General features: G+C 52.4%; 7 protein-coding genes across 7 annotated transcripts; 5 read left to right on the top strand and 2 right to left on the bottom strand.

The window, feature by feature from the left end:
• Positions 1-498: 498 nt before the first annotated feature.
• PV09_01908 (uncharacterized protein) lies at positions 499-2553 on the top strand. Its single transcript, XM_016354866.1, has 3 exons — positions 499-666; positions 730-1644; positions 1716-2553. Exons 1-3 carry the CDS (start codon positions 577-579, stop codon positions 2421-2423), a joined length of 1713 nt encoding a protein of 570 aa, XP_016216882.1. The 5' UTR covers positions 499-576; the 3' UTR covers positions 2424-2553.
• Positions 2554-3341: 788 nt separating this feature from the next.
• Positions 3342-4925, top strand: PV09_01907 (uncharacterized protein). The gene is made up of 4 exons (XM_016354865.1): positions 3342-3658; positions 3743-3825; positions 3897-4631; positions 4708-4925. The coding sequence occupies exons 1-4, from the start codon at positions 3616-3618 to the stop codon at positions 4843-4845; spliced, it is 999 nt and encodes a 332-aa protein (XP_016216881.1). The 5' UTR covers positions 3342-3615; the 3' UTR covers positions 4846-4925.
• A 345-nt stretch (positions 4926-5270) lies between these two features.
• Positions 5271-7621, bottom strand: PV09_01906 (uncharacterized protein; the record flags this gene model as incomplete). Its single annotated transcript, XM_016354864.1, has 5 exons — positions 5271-5711; positions 5763-6729; positions 6783-6950; positions 7004-7452; positions 7501-7621. The coding sequence occupies 5 exons, from the start codon at positions 7619-7621 to the stop codon at positions 5359-5361; spliced, it is 2058 nt and encodes a 685-aa protein (XP_016216880.1). The 3' UTR covers positions 5271-5358.
• Positions 7622-8549: 928 nt separating this feature from the next.
• On the top strand, positions 8550-11475 carry PV09_01905 (uncharacterized protein; the record flags this gene model as incomplete). The annotated part of the gene is made up of 2 exons (XM_016354863.1): positions 8550-10668; positions 10741-11475. The coding sequence occupies 2 exons, from the start codon at positions 8550-8552 to the stop codon at positions 11199-11201; spliced, it is 2580 nt and encodes an 859-aa protein (XP_016216879.1). The 3' UTR covers positions 11202-11475.
• Positions 11476-12300: 825 nt separating this feature from the next.
• Positions 12301-13607, top strand: PV09_01904 (uncharacterized protein). Its single transcript, XM_016354862.1, has one exon. It carries the CDS (start codon positions 12557-12559, stop codon positions 13514-13516), a length of 960 nt encoding a protein of 319 aa, XP_016216878.1. The 5' UTR covers positions 12301-12556; the 3' UTR covers positions 13517-13607.
• A 186-nt stretch (positions 13608-13793) lies between these two features.
• On the top strand, positions 13794-16348 carry PV09_01903 (uncharacterized protein). Its single transcript, XM_016354861.1, has one exon. The coding sequence runs from the start codon at positions 13888-13890 to the stop codon at positions 15991-15993; it is 2106 nt and encodes a 701-aa protein (XP_016216877.1). The 5' UTR covers positions 13794-13887; the 3' UTR covers positions 15994-16348.
• Positions 15755-19422, bottom strand: PV09_01902 (uncharacterized protein). Its single transcript, XM_016354860.1, has one exon. It carries the CDS (start codon positions 19357-19359, stop codon positions 16369-16371), a length of 2991 nt encoding a protein of 996 aa, XP_016216876.1. The 5' UTR covers positions 19360-19422; the 3' UTR covers positions 15755-16368.
• Between the last annotated feature and the right edge of the window lie 227 nt (positions 19423-19649).

Genomic DNA, 19649 nt, shown 5'->3' with positions numbered 1-19649 from the left:
TTGATGAACCAAGCTGTCAACTTCGTGCCCGTTCGCCTTCCGTCCCATCACCGAGCAAAAGGCTGTGGCGGTCTGTATCTTCAGGCTTTCCATCACGTTCGATTGCCTCACACGTAGCCTGGGGGATAGCACGTGTACCCCCTCCCGTGTGGTACACTAACCCCTGTCCAAAGTCAACTTCAATTCAGCGCCGTCATGAGATCGAGACGCCATGCACCCGGTATTCCAACAGCAACGACACAGCTGCGTGTCACCTCGCCGTCCTCAAAGCATAGCCGCTCGTGCAAACGGAGGTTGCGCTTCGACCGCAGCATGTCCTCTTAAGACGAGCTTAGCCTTGCGGACGAGGCTGGACGGAGCCGAAGCGGCCGCGCATATTTCCGAAAAGAGCACTAGCGCGCCTTGCGGAGAACAAACGTCGCCCGAACGGGAGAAACGATACGGTAATTTGTTTCACGCAAAATTACGGCGCTGTTCTTTTTCTCGTCCGACCTCGAAATTCGTTCGCGTCGTCCGACCTCGAACGGGCTCCGCATAGACGCATATCTATCTCACGCGGCATCGAGAAACGCAGCGATGCCTCCCAGCAGAGGCATCTGGGCCACTGGCCGCCTTGCGAGTGGCATCTCGAGACAGCCAATTGCTGCCAGAATCAACGTGCGGACGGTGAGTTTTTGTTCGCGTGAACGCTGTTCCCTCCGCAAACTGCTGACAGGGCCGCAATTGCAGCTGACGTCCACATCGTCGCTGGTGAGGCAGCACGGCGTGAGAGCCAATGCTGTGCCTCGGGCAGCTCTGCCTGTCACGGGATACGTGCTTGCAAGTGGCAGGGCGAACCTGAGTCTGTGGCCGTTCTCCAGCAGCAGCAGCAAGTCATCGCAACAGCCGGTCCCCGAAGGGATACCAGACGGCCCCTCCTCTGCTCCTGCACCGTCGGCCGCATCAACGCCATCGGAAACCGCACAATCCTTCGCATCATCGATACAGGATGCCGCAGGCGCAGCGTCGGCACAGGCGCAGTCATCGTTGGAAGAGGCAGCACGAGCGGTGACGGGTTCGACAGAAACGGCAGATGCAGCAGCGGAGGCGGCTTCAATCAACCCTGTCCTTCTTGACAACATCACCCAGATCGGCCAACTGAAGCAACTTGGCCTTGACTACGGCTGGGGGCCTACGTCATGTGTTGAATGGGTCGTCGAGCATATCCACGTGTACGCAGGTACTCCCTGGTACGGCACCATCATCCTTTCCGCCATTGCGATGCGTCTTCTCATGATCTATCCTTTCTACCGCATGTCCAACCAGCAGGCCAAGCTGCAGAGACTTCACCCGCAACTCCAGCACTACATGGCCGAGTATCAGGCTGCCCAAGTCTCTGGCGACAAGTTGGCGGCGCAGATAGCCAGCAAGCAGGTCTCCATCGTGAGACGGAAGAATGGCGTAAGCATGGGCTGGATGCTCGCTCCGGTCTTCGCACAGGGTGTATTTGGCTTTGGAGCGTTCAAGCTTACGCGTGCTATGGCTGCGCTGCCTGTGCCGGGCTTTGAAACCGGTGGTATCGCGTGGTTGACGAATCTTACTCTTCCGGACCCGTACTTCATCACACCGATCGCACTAGGTGTCACAATGCATCTAATGGCGAGGGTATGCGTTTCTGACATCTTTTTCGAGGCCTCTTCTCGTCTTCGTACGACGCATGCTGACATGTCACGTAGTGGGCCCAAGTTGACGCCTCTGCTACCGCCGATCCATCCGTAGCCAAAATGACAAGACCGCTCGGCTTATACGTCTTCCCAGCACTCATGTTCCTCTTCACGTTTTGGCAATCTGCAGCCCTGCAGATCTCCTTCCTGACGGCTACCATGTTTGGAACGATCCAGAATCTGCTGTTCAGAAACGCAAAGTTTAGGGAGATGATGGGAATGGAGCCGTTGGGACAAAGAAAGGCGTTGAATTTGAGTGCGGCTGCAAACTTGACGGCCGCGTCCGGAGAGGGCTCCAAGTCGACGCCGGGACAGGCAGCAGCTCCGCAGCAGAACCCGTTCAAGGACAACCCGTTTGCCAATCTGAACACGTCGCGTCCGTTGAAAACGTCCGGTTCGGTTTTCGAATCAGGCGTGCGATATCAGGCGCCGAGCGCGGCCGAGACTCTTGCTGCGGGACCGCCCAGGGCGTCTTCTTCGTCGCCGCAAGCGGTCGAAACGCCCAAGGACGGCAACTTTGTGACGAGAGAGCTGAAGAACGCTCGGAAGGGCTTGGGAAGCATGGTCGAAGGCATCACTGAGAAAGGCAAGACCATGATGGCGAACCAGACCAAAGCAGGAGACAAGGGGAGAAGCGCCAAGTTCTTGAGCGAGGCGAGGCGGTACGAGGAACAGGTCAGAGCAAGAGAGGAGAAGGCGAGAGAAATGAGAGGAAGGTAAGAGAGGGTCGCAATGTGCTTGCGTGTATAATAGTACCTTTTGCCATTGGAGAACCTGGCTGCTGTATGTGTGCATAGAACTCTTCTCTTGCGTTTCGTGAGTAGAAAAAGCAATTGAACCGTGTATAACATGTACGTCCTCTGTGCTGTGATGCGCGCGTGCTCGAACAGTACCACACAGTTACCGATGCCGGAAAGCGGTGACGTGTGGGAGGCATTATGGGCACGTACCGGGATGGGAAATTGAAGAAACAAAGAAGGAAAGAAAGGAAGAGAGAAGGATTCCTATGTGCTTTTTATTTCTATTTTTTTTTTTTTTTTTTCATGTTATCCTGGATTACCTCCCCGCTGTTTGTGCCTTTGGTCTCGCTGTCCGGTCTGGGTCCAGACGTGGCCCAAGCAAAGACGGTCTCAACGCGTGGAAGCACGCACGGTAAGCAGGACAGCGGCGAGCCGAGGGAGACTCTTGACGGTGCACAGAAAACACGCGTGGTCGCGCGACTCTGCTCGATGCGAGATGCCGTGGGGCGGCTTGTCTCGAGCGCAGCGGAGCCGCCAGCCCGCCGCCGCCCGCGAGGACTGTGAACGGCGTCGGGGCCCAATCAGCGGCGCGGGCTCGACCGCGGTGCCGAGGAGCGACCGCCGACGTGGGACGCGGCCGGCGGGAGTGCGTGTCGCAGGACCGGAGGCCAGTCGACGTGGATGCACGGCGGCAGGCTGAGGCCGAGCGGTCGTCCTGCTGTCGAGTGCTGTCGAGCCTCGTCTTGTGTCGTGTCGTCTGTCCGCGCGCAGGAGACGCGCTGGATGGGCTCGCTCCAGCTGACTCGGCCGCGGATCAGCCTGACGCTCCGCCCGTGGGATTAGTGAGCCCCAGACAGAAGCGGTAGACCTCGGCAACACCCCACATCGCACCACCCGCCAGCACCAGCACCAGCACCCAGCACAACCTGCGATTCCCGAGAGCACGCAACAAGCGAGGGCTCCGCGCAGTGGAACCGGCAATGCTGAAATCTCCGTACATAACGGCCGTCTGACCCCTTTGCGCCCTCTTTTCTTCGTTTTGTTAACCTCTCTTTGTCCCTGTGGCTTTCTGATACCCCCAGACCAGCTCGTCCCGTCGTTGTCTTCCTTCTTTTTTCCCTCCCGTCGTGCTGCTGTTTGCGTGAGAAGAACAGGAATAGATCCGGTCCAGGATGCCTTTCAACACTGCGCTGACGCGCAAGCTGGGGATCAGAGGTACGTCGGGCCGTGTTCGGCGATGACCCGGCCGCTGGTCTGGACAACAAGAATGCGTGCTGACAGACGAACGCCGAACAACAGTCCCCGTCGTGCAGGGTGGCATGCAATGGGTTGGGTACGCCGAGCTGGCAGCGGCCGTCTCCAACGCCGGCGGCCTGGGTATCGTACGCCTCCACGCCCTCCATCGGCACCGTCGAGGACGAAGCACCGTTTTGCTGACTTGTGCGACGCGCAGCTCACGGCCCTGACGCAGCCCACGCCCGAAGACCTCCGCAAAGAGATTCGACGATGCCGGACCATGACCAACAAGCCGTTCGGCGTCAACATCACGCTCCTGCCGGCCATGGTGCCGCCAGACTACGGTGCGTACGCGCGCGTCGTGGTTGAGGAGGGCGTCAAGATCGTCGAGACGGCCGGCAACTCGCCCGGCCCCGTTATCAAGCAGCTTAAGGCCGCCGGCGTCATCATCCTGCACAAGTGCACCACCATCCGCCACGCCCAGTCCGCCGTCAAGCTCGGCGTCGACTTCCTCTCCATCGACGGCTTCGAGTGCGCCGGCCACGTCGGCGAGTCCGACATCACCAACTTCATCCTCCTCTCTCGCGCCCGCCAGTCCCTCAGCGTGCCCTTCATCGCCTCTGGCGGCTTCGCCGATGGCCAGGGCCTCGCCGCCGCGCTTGCGCTCGGCGCCGAGGGCATCAACATGGGCACCCGGTTCATGTGCACCGTCGAGGCCCCCATCCACATCAACATCAAGAAGGCCATCACGGAGGCCGAAGAGACCGACACCGAGCTCGTCATGAGGAAGTGGAGGAACACCTCCCGCCTGTTCTCGAACAAGGTCGCCAAGCAGGCCGTCGCCATCGAGAAGGCCGACACGACGGGAGATTTTGCCAAGTCGGGCATTGGTCAGTACGTCTCTGGCCAGAGGGGTCGCCAGGTCTTCATCAACGGCGACAAGGATTATGGCGTAAGACGAATCTCTCTTTTTCCTCCCCCTTCCACCCGCGTGCCGACGACATGTGCTAATCGTGCAAAACGAACAGGTGTGGACCGCTGGCCAAGTCATCGGCCTGATCCACGACATTCCCACTTGTGAAGAGCTCCTCAAGCGCATCGAAAAGGAGGCCGTAGAGACCTTGGCCGCGAAGCAGAGTCTGTACGTTCCAGACAGCAAGCTATAGATCTGATTTTTGGTTCTGTCACGTGCTCGGTATATAGTGTACAATCTATTCATCTTCCGAACACGACCTCTTGGGTCCCGCTCCAGTTTTTTCCCACATCTCTTTCTTTCCTGTTTTCTTTTTTTCCGATGGAGCATCGAAAAGCCTACCGAGTCTCGATGGGTATCAAGGACGCCGCCACCGATTGACTTCGAAAACAGAAAACGTTCGGTGCCTTTCCACCCGGCTACCCACTCACCCTTTTCTATGTTCTCTTTCGTACTGGAAAAGATGAGCATAGATTGAAATCGAAAGGCGACATTGCGACACGTCTTTACCCATGCCCCTGGACTTGCTCCGCACAAAGATACACAGGACTGAAATTCCTTGCCGTTGCGCGTGCCATGGCGTCGTGATTCATCCCAAAACAGGGGAGACACCACACACCCGCTGCCACAGCTGACTGGCTCTCCACTACATACAATCCATTTATGCACACGATTTTCTACAAAAGTCTTGCTCGAAACAGGAGTATCAACTTAAACGCCCCCAGTGCTCAAAGTCTGGATCGCTCACATTTAACCTCCTTCGTTCGCTTCTCCTGGTAAATGAGCTACCTCGTCCCAGACCAGTCCTGTCTGGAGTGACACCTACGCCGTGCATGTCCGCTATGGTGCTCTGCATGGGCGGCGATCCTGTGCTCACCGCTGGCAGCGGCTCACCCTTGAACAAGAGCTCGGATTTTAGACCTGTCCTCGTCAAACTCAATCGGAGATTGATCGTTGCAACATAGTGGTCGCAGTTTGGACTTGGACCACGTCGAAGCGTGAAGTCAGAATGCCTTAAGGAAGAAAGGTCATAATTAAGCACCTCTTCTATCATGAGCTCTGTCAACTGACGTCAGAAAATCTCCAGGTTAAAGATTCAGAAGACAGTACCTCTGTGCGCATTCGATAGCCGGGTGGGCCGATGCTTATCGTCCGGCCAACTATAGATTACAACGCTACCTTTTTTGCTCCCAGCCTCGTGATCGACGAACCGTTTCACGAATTTATGCTCTTTGATTGTTGGCGTGGTGTTCAAAATAAGATCACCTTTGTTGATAAGCCATTTCATCTGGTTTCTTGCCACCCTTTTACCGGTGAGTCGGTTGGTGTCAAGATCACGCGCGTCGTTTGCATACGAGAAGCTTTCATCAACGGCGATACCGTAACTTTTTTGACTTCTCGACGTTCGAACAAGTGTCTTCAGATGCTTCTTCTCAACGCCACAGATGACACCACCACGGGCAACCGCCGTCCACGACGTTTCGGGCATACGCAACGCTATTTCTGAGCGCATCCGTAATGAGTCACGTATCTCTTCTTGCAGAAATTTGGATTCCCCGAAACCACCAATGAGGAAGAGGTTCTTGGCGCGTGAACCATGACTTTCAATCTCCCGGATGTGGAGCTTTATCATCTCGATGATCTCGTCTACGCATGGATTGAAAAAGTCTCGCATCGTTTCATTTTTTATGGTGATTTGTCCGCAGTCAACCCGATTCTCAAGCGTAAGATTTCTCAAGGGAGACGATCGAGGCAGGTCCATAAACATGTCTCCGCTCTCCTGGTGAAAATACTTTTTGATGATGTCGAATTCATCCATAATCTCACGAATGTGATGACTTTGGATGCCGTATATGTTGTTTAGATCTGCGTCCGGATCCAGTTCAAGGTAGTATCTATCCGTCAACAGATGGCGCAACCACATGTTGAAGGCCTGGTCTACGAAGATGGCACCACATCTGGCTCCTGTTGGCACACCTACTGGCACAAGCTCTAAAGGCCGCAGACGCTTGACCTGGTACGAGACTATGTCAACAGTACCGCCGCCAGCGTCCACCAGAATGAAACATTCATCTTCCTGTGGATTCTATCCTAAGCGCACATCTATCACTGGACAATCGTGCAACATACCTTGAGGAATTGCTCGTTGAGCTCCTCATAATACCTCGCGGTATAGATTGCCGCCGCCTCAGGCTCGGTCACAAACATGACATCTTCGAGTTTTGGGAATGTCTTCTCGTTAAAACCTGCTTTGGTGACAGCACGATACGTGCTGTTCATTGCATCATAGCCCCAATCCTGTGAGCATCGTTAAGAGTGCAATCATCCATGAAACAGATACCTATCCATACCACAGGAATGGTGATGACAATATCTGTCGGTATCGTCTCTCTGACTGTTTTTGAAAACCCATTTACAGTCTGCAGGACATGTTCGAAAACTTTCGCCAAGTAATCCGACGTGATGTCCTCCGGAGCTTTAGCCGTATATTCCGGCATGCCTTTAGAATCCTTGATGTGAGCAAAATCCAGGTTCCGAGTTCCATCCAGGAATTGAAGTAAAAATTCGAGCTCGTTGCTCACGCTATGAGCTTGGAGTCGCAGCTTCATGTGCTTCATAGCGACAGCACCCGGGGCTAAATCCTTCCCCCAGTTCGCCTCATTGCCATCCTTCGACTTGTTTGAGTAGGAGATGACGCTAGGAACTTTGTCCATGTTGCCCATATTCTCTCCCCAGTCTAGCACGATGTCGATATCGTTGAGTTTTGACGAGCTCCCGAGCGGAGTAGCGAACGCGATGCCTGCAGCGTCAGTCAATAGCGGGCTCTAGAAATTGGCTTTCTACCAACCCGTATACGTCGTGCCAAAATCTATAGATATGACCAGCCTACGATTCTCAATCTCATCTTCATCCGCACTGTAGTCATCGTCGTTATCAGAGTCGTAGACAGAGTCGGCCACGTCGTCCATGGCACACTCGGTCGAAAAGACTTAAGAAAAAAGACTACATGCGACGGTTTGGAGTAGATTTGGATTGGAGCCCGTGTCAAAGAAATTTTCTCTGCGTTGCTCACTGATCAGGCTGAATCCTGACGCCGCGGTCGCGTCACGTTACATGTGGGGGGGATCACGACAGGAAGGTTAGAACCCATAAGGTCCCAATCGATCTCGCGCAGAGCCCCAGTTCACCTTTTAAATTCGACAGCTGCTCCAGCAAAGAGCCTAAGTGATGCTTGTCAAAACTCAGGCGAGGGTCACAAGGTGCTGCGCAGGCCTCTTAACCCCAGCGAAGGTTGTGTGTGATGTGGAACAGCACGAACAGCCCTCAGCCTCGTGCAAAACGTCCGTGCTCAAGCTGTAGAACTACCTTTGTGTGCAGTCTCTCTGTCCAGCCTGGCTGAACGACACCCTCGTTTTCCTCCAACATCACTTTCTACATTGTCTGCTTTCCAAACGCAATATTTATACTTGAGTACGAACCGGACATATCCATATACACTTCTTACCTTTTCAAACCACACAAGGAAGATCAACCAAGACGATCCTGGCTAAATGTCAAAGGCGTTTGTTTCTTGGGCACATGATAGGTTCAGGAATCATGGTAAGCGCAGGAATAAAGAAAGGGATACGGAGATAGATGCGCCGAATTTTCAAAGATCTGAGAGACATAGACATTCCCGTGCTCCTTTGGGCTCAAATCCGGGCGATCGGGACGGGGAACAGCGGCGTCATATGGACACGGCTGCAAAGAATCTACGAGACCATGCTGATGATCTTAATTGTACGTATCCTGAGCCCTAGCCTCAAATGTCGAAAAGCTACAATAGCTACTTCGCTAATTCGCCAACAAGACGCAAGCCAGTTGCTTCCGCCATCAGGAAGGCCTGAGCAGTCCAGTATGCCTTTAGAGGAGGCCGAGAATGCTGATGTGGCCCAAAAACCCCTGCCGTTGGCACAGCCGTATTTGAACAATCCCCAGAAAGCCGTCAATACAGAGGGCCTGGATGGACCTGTGCAAGGTCAGAAACATAATGGCCTAAGCGAATTTGCAACCTTGGAAATTTCTCAAGCGAACAAGCTCGTGGGGGGCGCTTGTAAGAAGCAAAGTTTTACAAGTGTCGCAGATACATGTACAACAGAGGACACAGACAAAGGAAATAACAGAAACATTGATCATTCCACCTATCATGAGAATGCCCTGAAGAGAGCATCGCCTGATGTTCTCGGGGATCTATCTCGAACTCGCTTCGACTCCACCTCCAATGCAACTGAAAGGAGCCAGCCAGATATGAAGAAGGTTCCTACAACAGAGCTTTTTCCCGGGCATACTGGAGATGGCTATTTTCATATTTCGAAGGAAGTCCCGGAAGATGATAGTCCAGCTTTAGCATCGCGCGGTCGAGACACACAGGAGCCAGTGAAGCTAAACAACAAATGCGATCATGAGCCAGCAAATAGGTCCCGTTCAGAGGTCCAACAATTTCGGCATTCTATCACTAACAGGGACCAATTCCAGCTTGATCCCTATGCATACATCGATGCATCGGAGCTGGAGCAGCCACATCAAGGCTCATCTTTAAAAGCCGAAGATTCTGGGACTGCACAGAAAGCATGGGAAGAGCTGTGTCAACTTCGCGATTACTTAAAAAGAATTGATGCTAGTGACTCAGAGCTGTCCAGATGCCAAAGTGCGGAAAAAGCTGCAAAACGGGTTGCAGCATTGTATCGAAACAAAGTTCAACTACTACGCGAGGAGACTGCGCACAGAAAACTTTCAGAACAGTCCGTACAAGAAGTTAGCCATCTTAAATCTGAAAATGAGCAACTGACTAGAAGAATTAACGATCTCTCGGAGCGTTACAGATATTTTCAGCAAAATTGTCGTTACAGGGACGAAGCCTATGAGGTAGTAAAGCAGAACAATGAAGACCTGAAAGTTCGTATCGAGGAAGCAAAAGCTCAACAGAAGAAGGAAATGGAGAGCAATAATCGATGGTGGCAGCAGAAATTGGGAGAGGAGAAGGCGCCATTACAAGAAGAAATCGGTCGTCTCTCAATTACCATTAACGAGCTTCAAGCCAACAATTCAAAGCTGCGACAGACTGTTAGTCACAATGAGCATGAAATTAGCCATCTCGAGAGAGAGAACAGCAGGCTCGATGATTCATTAAAGAGCACAATTTCACGATTAGAGGCTGACGTTCGTCGCGTGAAACAAGATAAGGAAAGGATAATTAGCGAGAAACGCGAGGAAATAGCGGCTCTTGAGATAAGCCATGCGGCGGATACGAAACATCTGATAGACGCAGTCGAAAAGCACGGGGCAGAAATAGGAGCACTTCAGGCCGAAAATGACAAGAAAGCATCTGAAATGCGTATGTTGCATGAAGTTGAACTTTCCAACTTACGCATAAAGTATGAACAAGCTCTGAAGGAGAAGGAAAATGAGGTGCGAAAAGAGGAACAACTTACTCTGCTGCTATCCCAAGAAAAGCTCCAGGCAAAGGAAGATGAGATCAAAAGCCTGAAGGATAGGCACGCCAAAGAGCTCACATCTCGAGCGAGAAGATACGAAGAACAGATCAACAATCGAAACAAAATGATTGAGGAGCTGGAAGCGGAACAGCATGCAACAGAGAGACGGGTCAGGCAACAGTTTGCGCAGGAGCTGAAGGAGTATAAGAAGCGCAACGAGAACCTCGTAGGCGAGCTGGTCGAGCGGGGTTCTTTTAAAGGCATCTCGGACCGGGTCATCGAGTCTCGATTCAAGAAAATGGCCAAGGCGGTGGACCAGTTCTCGCGAACATGCACGAACTGGGACAAGAACCGAGAGGCAGACTGGCTATGTCCGGAGAGCTTGATCCAAGCGAACGAGAATCCACGGCAGATCAAGCAGTATTTTGTGCACAACCTGATTTGGATGGTGTTCTACGACGGTTTGTTTGTACATCCGTTCAAGTCGTTTGGCATTGATGGCGAGAAGTTCTTCGGCGAGTGGGTTGACACTTTTGGGCAAGGTAAGGCAAGGCGTCTGGGCGCTCGTTGGCGAACGCTATGTATGGACCGAAACGGGCTGACTCTCGAGACAGACACGAACTCAAAGATCGCGCCGCACTGGCCAGAAGCGAGCAAGAAGTCGGAGGAGTGGAGATACAGCAAGATGGAAATGTGCATGGAGGCAGTCCATAAGACGGCTGGAGATCCGATTCTGAAGCGGGCGTTCATCCAGAGCATACAGCGGATCGAGGACGAGATATTGCAAGAGCTAAACCGTGTCGTCGAGCCATCGAAGAGCCAGCAGATGAGCGTCAAGGACATTGCGCATCAGGCGGCCAGACTCTGGCTTGACATAGGGGTTCAGCGGTGTAGAATCTTGATCACGGTGCCGCTGGAAAGTCGGGCAGCATCGCGGATGCATGATGTAGGGCGACCACGAGAACTGGTGGTGCATCCAGGGGTGCAACGATTCGGCAACGGACAGGGCGAGCATCTGGACACACATGACGCTGTTCTGTGCAAGATGGACGTCCAAACGGTGGCAACGTGGTAAAGGGCTGTGAGGGAGAGAGGACGCCTTCGGTGACTTGGTTTCCAGATCATATTTCTCATGTTGATTGATCTCGTAGACGCTGGGGGTACATGCTGCGTGGAAAAGCCAGATGCATTGGAATGTACTGCTGACAGAGGGAGTACAATGTCCAGTGGGCAGTGGTCAGCTGGAACGTAGGTGGCGTATAACAGGCGGCGGACAAAGGGCGGCGATGCATGGACAGTGGACTGTGACGCTTGCGCGAGCTGCTGAGGTGAAGATTTGTCGTGTGCCGATTTCGACGCGCGCGGCCTTTGTCTCTCCCTTTCTTCTTCTTTTTTGTTCTGGAAATCACGACGAACGTTCCGCTGGGCGGGAAGGTCCTCCCGCACAAGTCCGACGTTGGAAGGGCAGGAGCGACGGTGATCATCGTGACGACGATGACGACGTTGCAGGCCATGATGATGATGGCGCCTACCTCGATCAGCATCATGGGGCCAGGGCCGTGCCTCAAGGAAGGTGCCGATCCAGCCCCGACGTTGCAGAACCGCTTTGACTGAGGAAGGAACTCTGCTGCTTTGCGTCCCTCTACGAGCGCGTAAGGCAGGAGCGCGCCTGAACCACAACCTGCTATTTGTCATTGCAATTCCAATTGCATTTGCATATTCGATTTCGACTTCTTCTTTCTCGTTCCTTTGCTCTGTTCTTCGTCCTCGTCGTCCTCTTCGTCTTCGCCCTCGAGACTCGAGAGTCCACCAGGCCGGGCAAACTGCAGCAGTGGACCTTGCTGGAACTCATCGGCAGTCCCTTTTGTTCAGCAGAGGAGATTCTCCTTTCAACGCCCCTCAGTTGGTCTTTCCAATACGACCAGTGGCGCGGATTGGATCGCCATCGCTTGGAATTGTGCTTCTTCTTGGCCTGCTCAGCCTGACCAGCACCAGCTCTACGCTTCCCCCACTTCCAACCAGCCATTATGTGCCGTGTCGACTCGTTTTCCTTTGATAGCTTAGGTCAGTAAAGATTCATCAGCCTGGATGGAGGCTCCGTCGTCTGGGCCTCTGGGACGACTTGATACGTGAGATTGAGCTGAGGCAGACCTGCAAAAATGCCTTGTCGCGTCATCACCCGCTGCTTGTGCTTGGGTACTGTGTACTTGCGATTATCACGCTTCCCCCGCATCGCAAGCTATCAGGCCTTATTGATGCTGAGCTGCTGCGCCTACTGCTGCTTGCTTAGCACCTGGCTGCGCTGTCGCCATGTCCCCATGGCATTATGCATAACAACATGGCGAGCCTATCACAGCCTCGTCTCAGCAATAATTTGATCTCCCGCCTGCAGTCTTGCTACATCCCAGCACAGGAAACCCACGAGACACCATGAACAGTCTCAAAAAACTAGTTCATCGCCGTCGAGTTTCCGACAACAATTTGGTGACCCCCTACAATGCTCAGAACGTTCCCCGACCCCAGCCTCAAGCACAACCGGACACGCAGCCACCGTCGTATCCGTCGTCGCAGCCAGAAACGTTACCTACGGTACCCGTTATTGCACCACCAACCGCATCTGCAGCGCCATCAGAGCCTATCGTCACAGCCGTGGTAGACTTTGTCAATGCTGATGTCAAGTTTAGTCCGAGCGCTACTTATTCACCCTCCCCCGGTTCGCCTACATTAACAGCAAGCCCCATTCCCCCACCACTCTATGTATCGCGCGAGCCATCTGTAAACACATCACCGTTCACCAGGCCGCCTGGGCATTCCCCAGAGCCAGATGTACGAGACCGCCATGCCCAACTGTCGACCAACCATAGGACAGCCGAACAGATTCGTGCAGCACAGTCGAGCTCGGTATTACCATCTGCGTCTTATGATCACACGCGAGCGGCTCCAGTGCCAACAGTACTACCTTATCATGAGCAGCCGGGTGTAGTACCGACTGCTGACGGACTAGGTCTGCAGTCATCCGGGGCTCATCGAGACTTTCAAAATCCCATGCCTGGAGACCTGCCGCTAGAGCGCTCCCCCGGACAGAAGATCACGCCCGAGGAACTTCGTGAGCTGCGAGAGCTGATTCGACAACGCTATGAGCTTGATCTCCAGATATGGAGCGAGCGCTTTCTGCGTCCCCGCGACCGGGACATAACAGAGGAAAAGATCAGAAAGGCCGACGCGCTTTTAAATAAGATACGGCGGACTGTGATCACCTGGGACAGTCCAGAGTACTTTGAATCTCAAGACTACAAAGTCTTCCAAGAAGTTGCGAGGCGTATTCATCTTTCTGGCAAGAGGGACTGGATAAAGGATCCTCCGTGGATGCATGAACGGCGGTTGGTTTAATGCGCTCACTCACATGGATGACCGAAGCGGACTGCATCTACATTGATGTGTGTACGCAATATCCAGTTATATACGAATGCATCATTGATATGGCACGAATCTTTACACTTGTTTTGCGTCAATGCTATGAAAACCTAGCAATGTGTTGTGAGTTAAAATGCCTGAAGAAGAGTTCTGCCTTGCAGCCTTTTGTCTCAGCAGGCCACCTGCAATCTTTTTTTTCCCCAACCCCATTAGAAATAGCGTGTCGGCTTGAAATGCTTTTGCGCGGTTGCTTTTGCAATAATCCACCATCCCTGCGATCAGAGCATGATGATCGTGAAGGTGATTAAACCAGATTCCACGAAAACAGTGGGAATATCTTACCAACTATGAAACTTGACTCTGTGGCTCCAGAGAGCCCGCTTCCGCTTCCACCAGGCTTTACCGACGTAGAGGAATATGTTGATTCGCTGCTGATTTTCACCACGTCTTCTCCAATTCTCCACACGCTGTGCGGTGGCGTGCACATCCTTGACTTTTTGACGAGGTCGCCAGATCTATATTCTTCCGTCATCCCCGCCTCTTGGCGACAGTGGTTCGCGCACGTCGACGTCCAAGATGTCCTGGACCTTCTCATGCGGGAAGACCAGGCACGGCTCGAAGAGGCTGCCAAGGCTGGTCGGCAATGGCGAGGTCACCCACCGCCTCCTCCAAGCCTGATCGAGTACGTTCGGAGCGTGAAGAAGCACCTGTTGAATCGTGAGTTCGAGCCCCTGGCCTCGCGGCACGGCGAGGCCAGATCGAACAAGCAGATCTTTGCAGGCATGAACCCGAAGAAGATCCACGAGGTGGACAACTTTGCTCGATACGTGGACAGCCTTGCCTCTGACATTGACTGTCACAATGGCCACTGCGTCACCCACCTGGCCGATTTTGGCGCCGGGCAGAACTACCTGGGCCGCGTCCTGGCGAGCGCCCCGTACAACCGCAACATAGTTGCCATTGAAAGTCGGGCGCACGTCGTCGAAGGCGCGAAGGGTCTAGATGTGAACACGAAGGTGGTGAAGAAACCACTGGTGATGCGTAACAAGAAGTTGTTCCGGGCCAGAAAAACGGCGGGGCGGAACGAGCCATCGTCTACTCCCAAGGGCGGCTTTGGTAGTGGAATCGAGTGTGAGAACTCTCCTGACAACCGGGTGGAAATTTCAGATGACACAAGCGTGGTTGGCAAAACACACGCTGTTGGGCAGTCTGATCTGGAGCCATCGCGAGTGGACCGGCAGGGGCACGATGAGTCTGAGGAAACGACGCAAGCTGGGGGCGGAACTATTCAGTACATTGAGCACCGTATAGTGGACGGCGATCTTTCTTCCGTCATAGAACACATCAAGGTCCCATCGCACGCGAATAGTTCGCAACGGGAGACAGAAGCGCCCGCCGTTGCTTATGAATGTGGATCACGAACAGTAACTCGCGCAGAGCGGACCGAGCCGGTAACACCAGGCAGAAATTGTCGTGAGGGATATCCTGTCGTCATGGTAATTTCTCTACATTCGTGTGGTAACTTGGTTCATCATGGTCTGCGAACTCTTGTTTTAAACCCTTCGGTGAAAGCCGTTGCCCTCGTAGGGTGTTGCTACAACCTGATGACGGAACGACTAGGACCCCCTACCCACAAACTACATCGGAGACGACATCATCCACGTCTCGATGCCACAGCTGGAACCTACGACCCCAACGGTTTCCCAATGTCTGAACGCTTTGTCCGCTACAAGTACCGCGTCATACCACATCCAGACTTCTCACTCGCCAAATCGTGCGATGAAAAAGCACTAGCAGGCTGTGAGTCATCCGAATTCCAGGCCGAAGCAATGGATGACACGTCCTGCGACGACATCATCGAAGGAATAAGACTGAATATCACGGCTCGCATGATGGCAGTCCAGGCCCCCGAAAACTGGACAGAGGGAGAGAGCTCATCGTTCTTCAAGCGACACTTCTATCGTGCGGTTCTGCAGCGTATATTTTTGGATAAGGGTGTCGTAAGCGCTCCGCCAAATCAAGAGGACGACATGGGGTGTAGTCCAGCTGGGTCGTCGTGGGGATTGGCGAACAGTGACGGGGGCGGCACTGCACCCATCGTGATAGGAAACCTCAAGAAAAAAAATTACGAATCTTTCAACACATATGTTCGCGGTGCAGTGGAGAAGTTGATCGCTGGAGGCGGAGAGATTGCCGAAGTGATCGAAGCCAAGGTTGGCAACATGAGTGATGATGAAATCAGGAGCTATGAACAAAAATACTGGGCACGGAAGAAAGACATGAGCATTTTATGGAGCATGATGGCCTTTTCTGCTGGTGTGGTGGAGGCGATGATTGTGGTTGATCGCTGGCTCTGGCTCAAAGAACAGGCGTGTATCAAGCACGCATGGGTTCAACCTGTGTTCTCCTATGCTTTGTCACCGCGCAACCTCGTCATCGTTGGTATAAAGTGAGTTTGACCTCTCCTGAAATAGAATCCGCGTCATGTAGATGGTAAGGACCGAAGAAATATGTCCGACTGGCTACAAAGTGTTCTCATCAAGATTTTACTACACACCGATGAAGTCAAAACTCAACAACTGGCCTCCCCTTATATTAATCTCTGCTCTTTCTCAAGGTGCAAAACGAAAACCCACGAAGAAACATCCGATCCCCATTTCAACGAATGGATGGTAATGTGTATCTCGTCCAGACGGGCAGCTAAGTAGATATTGGTAGAACTGGCGACAGCCCAGCTAGATCGAGAATTGCACTTTCAACGCCAGGATCTATCCGGTTCGGTGGGCTTGCTTTACACTAGTATTACTCATTTATACATCTATTATGGCCTATTTGATCGTCGGGGGTCGAAACTGTGCGTGGACTCGAGAGCCAGGAACGGGACGATTTCCAATCGTTCTTCTTGCTCCAGGTCGGTTCTGCAGGCTCGACAACTTCTCCATGGAGGTCTGATGGAAAACTGTTGACTTGCAAAATCCTAATTTTCGAGCTTGTTCATCCTTCGCAGCCTGTTGCTGGTTCTCTTTCTCGATTTCTTCCTCGGACATACCGGCAGAGTCATGGCATATTAAATCTGTACTATCCTTTACCGGCGAACTTGACAATAGGATGTGCTTGCGTCTTTGTGTCTCAGATTCCATTTCAAATTGAGGACGAACTAGCCGTGGTTGCTTTACTTGCCGCGGTGGTAAGCTTGGAGAAGTAGTGCTGCTGCACTTTCCCATTTGATTGCTCCGAAATGTCTTAGATGCTATTGCCATAGGAGGACGAACTTGGATGCTTGTTTTCAATGAGGGTGTGTCTAATGCAACTGTTCGCTGAGGTGCTTGATTCGTTGACAATGAGAAGAATGTTTTGATCGATTTTTGACTGGCGACATCGGATTTGCTTAGATCAGATGATTTTGCCGGAATTTTGTAACTTCTGGACTTTTCCTCAGGTCTGTCCGCCGGATGTGGTATCTCTGAATCGGTTTGTATCTTAGCATACCTTGCACTAATGAAACCGCAACTTGCTTCCACTGAAGCTTGAACGGCATCCGATTCATACATGCGGCCAAATTTTCTCTTCTGGCTTTGGCCACCATAGGTTCTGTGAAATGGCTCAGCGGTGCATGTATCGTTCGATAGAAGTTTGGAATTGTCGAACTTTGCCTCATCATCTGGGTATTGATCGTCTTCTGCGTGTATGTCCCAAGTCTGGTCGGTGCCAATCAACTTATACCTTTCATGGATGTCGGCACTTGATGGACAATCTCGACCTAGAATACTCGCAAGGTCACGGCTAACTTGCCAACCAAAAGTAGGTCCTCGATCATGGTAGTACCTCGCCATTGTTGGAGTTGACAGGAAAGACGACAATGTGGTTCGCTCGGTATTTGTACTCTTCTTAGGGTAACTCAGATAGAGTAGAGACTTCGCCCGCGTTATGCCAACGTACAGCAGGCGCCTCTCTTCATCAATATTTTCAGCCCTTGAATGCGGTATGGACCCTTCATATACCGAAGGGATGAATACGACAGGCCACTCGAGCCCTTTAGCTGCATGTATGGTAGAGATGACAACCTTTTCCATGCTATCTTCAGCATCGTGCTTCTCTGCATCTGTAGCCAGAGCAATGTTGGCTAGGAACTGGGCGAGACAAGAAGCTGGAGTAGTACTGTCATCTATTGCCTGTTGAACCCCATCGAGTTCAATAAGCTCAGCTTCTTGCTCTGCGAAGACTCGACCACTATGCGCAAGTTGAATCAGCTCATCCACGTTTGCCGAACGATCTTCATATTCCTGTTTATATGTATCTTTCAGGAAGGTTTCGTAATTAGTTTTGTGCATGACATGTGCTAGCAAGTCAGCTACGCTTGTGTGTGGAAGAAGCAGTTTTTGATGGGCCGTCAATATGATGTTTACAAAATTTTCCAAGCCTGATACTGCTTGCTGAGAGAGCTTTACGGCCGTTCTTAACTTGCCCTGAGCAACTCCTTTGACGATATGCCAAAGAGATTTTTGACGAGTATGTGACTCTTCAAGGAGCACTTTCGTTGCTGTTTCGCCCAATTTGCGAGAAGGTACGTTGAGAACGCGTAGAAGCGCATCATTGTGATCTGGCTGGCTGATAACGCGTAGATAATCCAGCAGAATTCGTACCTCTACGCGGTCAAAGAATTTGTGGCCTCCGACCATTCGGTATGGTATACCGGCCCTTCCAAGTTCCGCCTCTATAAGGCGAGACAAAGATGCTGATCGCAAAAGAACTGCGTAATCTGCATAGTTGAGCAAGCCAGCATTCAGATGAAGTGAGCGGCGTATCTCTGACACAAGCCACGCAGCTTCTGCACCAGCCGATGCTAGCGTTCGCAAGACTGGGGACTCTCCAACGGAATGAGTAGCACGCACACTCTTCTGCGGACGACTTGCATCTTGCTCGATGACCTCGAGGGCGAGTCGCAAAATGGCGCCTGATGAGCGATAGTTCTCTTCAAGATGGACAATCTGCGTATCTTTATATTTGCCCTGCATACGGGCCAAATTTTCGATCTCCGCCGATCTGAAGCTGTAGATGCTCTGGTCGGGGTCCCCGACAATGGTGATTTTCGGTACTCTGTTCCTGGGGCGTCTCTGTCGATGTTGTGCAAACAAATTCATCAATTCGTACTGGACATGATTTGTGTCCTGGAACTCATCAATCAAAACTGCCTCAATGTTGGAGACACATTCAGGAAACTTGGTAAGAAGCTCCACACAGCGCAGAAGAAGGTCGTCATAATCCAGTAACTTCGCGCTTTTTAGCTCCTCCTCATACTCAGCACAGATGGCCTCGAATTCTTGCTGATCGGCTTCAATTCGCGCAGCTCTTCGTGTGGAGGTAAAAGCTTCCAGGCCTGACTTCCTCTTCGATATCGCCGACCTTGCTCTTGCCGGCTCCATGCTAAAGTTATTTCTCTTTATAATGCGCTTTATCATTGCAAGGCTATCATTCGAGTCTGCAATGCCGAAATGGGCAGGAATGCCAATGTGATGGCCATAGGTACTGAGATAGCGCCTCGCCACTGAATGAAACGTTCCGAGAATCAACTTTCGCTCTAGCTCTTCACCTACGAAGGCACGAATGCGTTCTTTCATCTCACGTGCTGCTTTGATGGTGAATGTACACACGATCATGTTCCATGGTTTCAAGCCGTCGTGCGCGATGTGATAGGCTACGCGTGCGGTGAGCGTCTTTGTTTTGCCGGAGCCTGGAGGTGCCAGCACCTGCAGAACATCGGACGGGCAGGACACTGCACATTTTTGCTGGTCATTGAGACCAAAGAGGATGTTTTCCATGACATTGGGGACGTGTTTAGTGTTCGAGTTTGCACATGAAGATATCAATCGGTGAACGCCAGGCAAGACGCGCTGGTGACGCGAGAAACGTGATCTGGGCTTGGGACCACGTCAGCTGAGCCAATCACATTCGTTCACGTTCGCACCTCTGTCACGTGACCACCCACTTAAATCCACTTGTATGAGTAGGTTACTAGTGGACGCAGTCTCGATTGGGTTGCATTCTTTGACATCCTGTCAAAATCCAGTTTGCCTCACAGCATGGTCTGACCTCACAGTCTGGAGATTGC

Source organism: Verruconis gallopava (assembly GCF_000836295.1).
Source record: "Verruconis gallopava strain CBS 43764 unplaced genomic scaffold supercont1.5, whole genome shotgun sequence".
Lineage (NCBI taxonomy): Eukaryota > Fungi > Ascomycota > Dothideomycetes > Venturiales > Sympoventuriaceae > Verruconis > Verruconis gallopava.
Note: the sequence above shows the minus strand (reverse complement) of the source record. Positions and strands in the feature narration are given on the sequence as shown.